Source organism: Archocentrus centrarchus, chromosome 21, assembly GCF_007364275.1.
Source record: "Archocentrus centrarchus isolate MPI-CPG fArcCen1 chromosome 21, fArcCen1, whole genome shotgun sequence".
Classification (NCBI taxonomy): Eukaryota; Metazoa; Chordata; class Actinopteri; order Cichliformes; family Cichlidae; genus Archocentrus; species Archocentrus centrarchus.
The window spans coordinates 8,121,231-8,127,361 of NC_044366.1; the positions used below are offsets into that span (position 1 = coordinate 8,121,231).

The following is a 6,131-nucleotide window of genomic DNA, read 5'->3' on the forward strand; positions in this document are numbered from 1 at the left end:
AATGGTCGAGAGACTTAAGTGTAGTCTGTCTGTGTCTGGTCTCCTTCTCCTCTCTTCTCTATCTTGTTTAGACTGCAGCAACATATGAGCTGGGATTTCAAACCAGCCAATCAATGATCTGGAATGAAGATTGGTTTGAAAAATCACATGGGATTATATATTGCATGTACTCAACATTACTGAAAAAAATTGAGTAAGTAATAAATAAGTAGCAAAATAAGAAGTAAACAGTTGCCTCTAATGCACCTCTTACCTGCTCTTATTTGCCATGAATGACTGGAATCACCACAGTAACACTGCATTTGTGCATGTTTGATAACCTCTGATCAAACGCACTTTGAATTACTGTAAATACGTGACTGTTTGCGCCATCAGAAAAATTCAAATGGTTTCTGAAAGCTGAAAAATATGGTAGTTGTTGCTGAAAGTCTGTGAATGGTGGCACTTTTGACATTAATGGTCCAGTGGGGTCATGGCAAATAAAGGTTTAATGTTGGCTCTCTGTAGCCCTCCAAGTCCCTGGTCTGCTGAATTTCCCCTCTCAGAAGAACACCTCAGTTGCAGTTCTGAGCTGGTCTGTTCCTGTTAAAAGAATTGCATTTTCATTTATTCACCCTCCAGCAATCCTATTCCACCTTGCAAATCCATCCATCCATCCATCCACCCATCCATCCATCCATCCATCCACCAAATCACAACAAACATTTGCCAGCAGTAGACTATTGTAATTCATCACTATCAGGTTGTCCTAAAAGCTCACTGAAAAACTTTCAGTTGATCCAAATGATGCAGTCAGAGTACTGACATGGCCTAGGAAGAAAGAGTATTTCTCCCATATTGGCTTCTCTTCATTGGCTCCTTGTTAAATCCAGAATTGAATTCAAAATTATTCTTCTCACATACAAGGTCTTGAATAATAAAGGCCCATCTAATCTTAAAGACCTTAGAGTACTATATCACCTTAACAAAGCACTTCACTCTCAGACTGCTAGCTTACATGTGGTTCCTAGGATGTTTAAAAGTAAATTGAATGCTGAAGGCTCTGCCTCCCAATTTAATTTTATTTATGGAGCACCAAATCCCAACAAACTGTTGCCTTAAGGTGCTCTATATTGTAAGGTAAAGACCATATAATAATACAGAAAGAAAACCTAAAAATGAAAACAACCCCCTTTGAGGAAGCACTTGCCAACAGTGGGAAGGAACAACTCCCAGCTTGGGGAGGGGCAGCCATCTGCTGCAACTGGTTGGTGGTGAAGGGAGGGGGACACGAAAAAAGACGTGCTGTGGAAGCCAGCAAGAAATATATAATTAATGATTAAATACAGAGTGGTGTAAATTAGAAAATAAATTATGGGAAAGAGGAGGAAAGTTAATGAATTGTTAGTGAATTGTAGAGGATTAGTGAGGAGGGAGTAATTGTAAATGGACTGGTACAGCTTCCTACTCAATTTGAGCACTCAAAGCACTTTCTACTACAAGTCTCATTCAACCAACCAGACAGTTCAATTCAACTCAATTAAAGGAGGAAACAGCTGCACGTTCTGCACTGCAGCCCCAGCCTATGCAACTGGAGCTTCCTGTGTCATCAAGCTCTAGGCAAAGACTACTGCTTCACCTGCAGGTCTCTGTCACCAGGTCTCTGCAGCCTGTTCAAGCCATAGTTGGCACAGAGATTTGTAATGGGTCCTGCCAGAGCCTGAGAGTCCTGAGCCACCTGAGTGTCCAGAGCCTGAGAAAGAGGGTCCAAACTCGACTGTGTCTTGGTGGTCTGGACAGCTCTCCAAAAGTCCTCTACACCGTCATTCTGCCTAGGGATCTTATCTTCTTTGTCAAAGTCAACCCTTGGAGGGTCCAAATTGATAACACTGGCCTCCAGCTACCAGAAGGGTCCTCCAGAGTTTGTCCATCTTTGCCACTGGCTCAGTGGCCAGCCTTTTGAGCTGCTTCACCTCTGCCGCACAGCCAGAGATATTGGGTGAATGGAAGAGAAAAGTTGCACATATTTTCTTAATATGTGCACTGAAGGACAGATCCTGATCAAAAATGACTCCAAGATTCCTCACAGGGTTCCTGGAGGCCAAGGTAATGCCATCAAGACTAAGTATCTGGTTAGACACCATGTTTCTAAGATTTGTAGGACTAAGTACAATAACTTCAATATTATCTGAATTTAGAAGCAGGACATTACGGGTAACCCAGGCCTTTATTTTTTTAAGACATTAGTGCAATTATACTAATTGGTGATGAAAGCTTCATCTGCAAAAAGCAGAGATGAGATTCTGAGGGCACCAAGGCAGAAGTCCTGTGACACTTTGCTAAGCCTAGAAATTCTCTATAAAAATTATGAACAGAATTGGTGACAAAGGGCAGCTCTGGTAGAGTCCAACACCCATAAGAAATGAGTCAGAATTAATGCCGGCTATACAGACCAAGATCTTGCTGCAATTGTACAGGGACTGAATGGCCCACCACAATGGGCCAGACACCCCATACTCCGGCAGCACCCACCACAGGATATCCTGAGGGATGCTGTCGAATGCTTTCTTCGAGTCCACAAAACACATGTTGACTTGATGGGCAAACTCCCATGCACACTCAAATATCCGAGAGGACATCGAGAGGATAAAGAGCTGGTCCAGGGTTCCGTGACCAGGATGAGGTTCGACTGGCAGATGGACCCTCTTTTCCAGCACCCTGGCAAGACCTTTCTGGGGAGGCTGAGGAGCATGTTCCTTTGGTAGCTGGAGCATGCTCTCTGCTCCGCCTTTTTTTTTTTAAGTTAGGGACAACCCACTCCAGTCTGCCAATCCAGTTGCACCACCCCAAATCTCCATACGATGTTGCAGAGGCAAATCAACCAACACAGCCCTACAACATCCAGAGCCATCAGGAACTCTTGGCCAATCTTGTCCACCCCAGGGGCCCTGCCACCAAGAAGCTGTTTAACCACCTCACCCCCATTAATGGGCAAGTCGTTCCCCTCATCCCCAGACTCTGCTTCTGCTACAGAAGGTGTTTCAGTTGAATTAAGGAGGTCCTGGAAGTATTCCTTCCACCGCCCAACTATAGCCTCAGTTGAAGTCAGCAGCGCCCTCCTACACTAAACACCTCCTGAATCCCCTGACAGTTTGCCAGAATTGCCTCAAAGCTATCCAAAAGTCTTTTTTCACGGCCACACCAAACTCCTCCCACATCAGAGTACATAGCACAAATCTGCAGGCTTTTGAAAACTTTTTCTCTTTCTTTCTCTGGGGAGCTGGAGTGATGGCCTAGGGGAGAAGAAGAGGGTTCATCACTGAGAGGACCCTGGTTCAAATCCTCGGGCTGGCATCACTGTGGGTCCCTGAGCAAGCCCACCCCCCCAGGTTGCTCCCCGGGCGCCCTTTGGCTGCCCCCTGCTCCATGCTGTGCTGTGTGTACTACATACTCCATGTGTGTGATGGGTTAAATGCAGAGAATGAATTTCACTGCATGTAAATGTATGTGACAAATAAAGCTCTTTCTTCTTCTTCTGCCTCTATTCTCAGGTTGACTTTGGGTCAGCACAACTTGCGAGACGACCTAATCTAAAGAAAGATAAAAACGTGAGAGTGAACACACATAAACTAAAATCTTTCACCTGGCTATACATGAGTTTGCCAACAACCTTGCAAGAAAATAATGCTGAATTGTGGATAAAACTGCTTATAATAATATTAAAGTAGAATGGCACTCTGATAGCTCTGCCACATCTAAAGCAGTTTGTCTTTTGATCCTTTTCACATGTGCAGTCTCAACGAAAGTAATAGGAGTCTGTTAACATATGAAACAGTAATGAGAAGAGAGGCTGTGAATGTACATTTATGTTATTACAAGATAATCAAAAATACATTTAGTGCAAAGATATTTTGGAAATGGAAACCACCACAGATATGCAGATGAATATTAAAACTTTACATCTGCTTACATTATTACACACTTTTTCAGACTACAACTTGTAATAAACCACATTAAAATTTATAAAATGAAACCTTTTCCTGGACTTTTGTTTCAGTACATATCAAAGAACTGGTCTGTCTGTGATTTTAAGACAATAAGTGTGCTTACTGAATAATAGCCACTTCGTTTTTAAAATAACACAAATTCGTTTCCGAATTTTGGTCAGTTTGAAACCATACATGAGAGGATTCATAATAGGAGGTATCACAAGAAACTCTATTGACACAATGTTTTGAAGGGTTTGAGGTAACTCTTTTGAACCAAGGCGCATATTTGTAACATCCAAGAGTATAGTCACAACAAAAGTAAATAATGAGACTAGATGTGGGACACATGTTTGCGTGAACTTTGCTCTGTTTTCAATAGAATTGACACATGTTTTAATGATATACATGTAGGACCAAAATATAAAAGCACCATGAAGGAAATAAATAATTATTGTAATGTTTGCAACTATGCCATTAATTGCAGTTTGTTCTGGAAAGCAAGCAAGTTGCACAATACTCCAGTTCACACAGAAGAGTCTGGAAATATATGGGCTGCATAACATCAATCTAGATGTCAGAAAAGTATTTATGGCCATAATGCAGAAAGTTGTTAACCAAGAAAAACACACTAACCTAATGACTCTTTGCTTTGACATGATAGAGTGGTACTTCAGTGGCTGACATATCGCCATATACCTGTCATATGCCATGAGTGCAAGAATCGACAGTTCACCACAGGCAAAAGAGTAAACCATCTGAATCTGAATAAGGCAACCGTAATATGAGATAACATGAACATCAGAGAGGAGATCCCAGAGAAATTTGGGGTACAAACCTGTCGTCCCATAAAGTCCATTCATGCAAAAAGCACAGAGCAGAATATACATAGGTTCATGGAGGTTGCTGTCCAAGATGATGGTCACAATTAGAGAAATGTTCACCAGGCAAATGATGCAGTAACACAGCAAACTGAGAAAGAACAGAATAAACCTGTAGTTCACTGTTTCAGTGAAACCTGAAAGAAAAAACATTGTTATTACAGAGACGTTATTCATAATGGTTGAGAGACTTAGTGTAGCCCAGTCCCTGACTGTGTCTGTGTCTCTCTCCTCCTCTCTTCTCTATCTTGTGTAGACTACAGCAACATGTGAGCTGGGATTACAAACCAGCCAATCGTTGATCTGGAATGTAGACTCACTGGTTTGAAAAATCACAGGGGATTATATATTTTACACATACGAAACATACATAGCACAAATCTGCAGGTTTTTGAAAACTTTTTCTCTTTCTTTCTCTCCCCAATCTCTTCTGCCTCTATTCTCAGGTTGACTTTGGGTCAGCACTACCAGACGACCTGCTGGTGCAATCTGCCTGTTTCCTTCTCTTTATTTATATTTATAATAACTGCGGCTGCTGTTACACCCAAATTTCCCCTCTGTGGGACAATAAAGGCTGTTTCTTCTTCTTCTTCTTCTTCTTCTTCGGGTGACACACCTGCTTTGTTACCTGCTCATTTTCTCTCTGTATTTATGGACCAGTTCAAGCTATCACTCTGTATCAGATCATCACCGAATAAGGTGATCATGCTTTCTGATGCAAGTTGAAATTTCCTTTTCTCTGCCTCTTCCCTCCAAGTCCCTGGTCTCCTAAAGTTCCTCTCTCAGAAGAATAACTCACCTGCAACACTGAGCTGGTCTGTTCCCGTTAAAAGAATTGTGTTTTCACTTACCCATCACTCACCTGCCTGCTCACCCTCCACTGCTCCTATAACATACCTGCCACTCACTTTTTCATCTATTCTTGACAAGAGATTAAAGTAAGAAGTCAAACCAAAATCCCAGTGTAATATTCCTGGGATAAACAAACCTGTGTCATGGTACTGGATCATTAGACCCAGTGTTCTGTTTATTTGATTATTGTATGAGATTCTAGTTTTGTTTAATGTTTTTATTTTTGCATTTTTTTTCCTTTTAGTATATTTAGCTCTGTTCTTGGTTTCTAATTGATTTAGTATAATTTTTGTCCTTGTGTTGCTTCCTCATATGTCAGGTTCCTTGTATCAAGTTCACTTTGTGTTTTCCCTGTTTAGCTATGTCACGTCCTTTTCTTTTGATTGTTTGTGTTCCTTGTGCTTTTCCTTAAATTTTGCTTCCTTTGTCCTAT

The 6,131-nt window shown here is 41.5% G+C and overlaps 1 protein-coding gene across 1 annotated transcript; it reads right to left on the bottom strand.

Moving 5' to 3' along the window:
• Positions 1-1,606: 1,606 nt before the first annotated feature.
• Positions 1,607-5,023, bottom strand: LOC115800628 (olfactory receptor 5F1-like). The gene is made up of 2 exons (XM_030758109.1): positions 4,104-5,023; positions 1,607-1,844 (listed from the first exon to the last, which is right to left on the bottom strand). The coding sequence occupies exons 1-2, from the start codon at positions 5,021-5,023 to the stop codon at positions 1,607-1,609; spliced, it is 1,158 nt and encodes a 385-aa protein (XP_030613969.1).
• Positions 5,024-6,131: the final 1,108 nt, after the last annotated feature.

Excerpts from the sequence above, each read along its gene's own strand:
- LOC115800628 (XM_030758109.1), bottom strand. The coding sequence starts at position 5,023 with ATGAATAACGTCTCTGTAATAACAATGTTTTTTCTTTCAGGTTTCACT. Across the intron at positions 1,845-4,103 it reads TGTGTTATTTTAAAAACGAA|GGTTGACTTTGACAAAGAAG; the intron begins GTGGCTATTATT and ends GGACCCTCCAAG.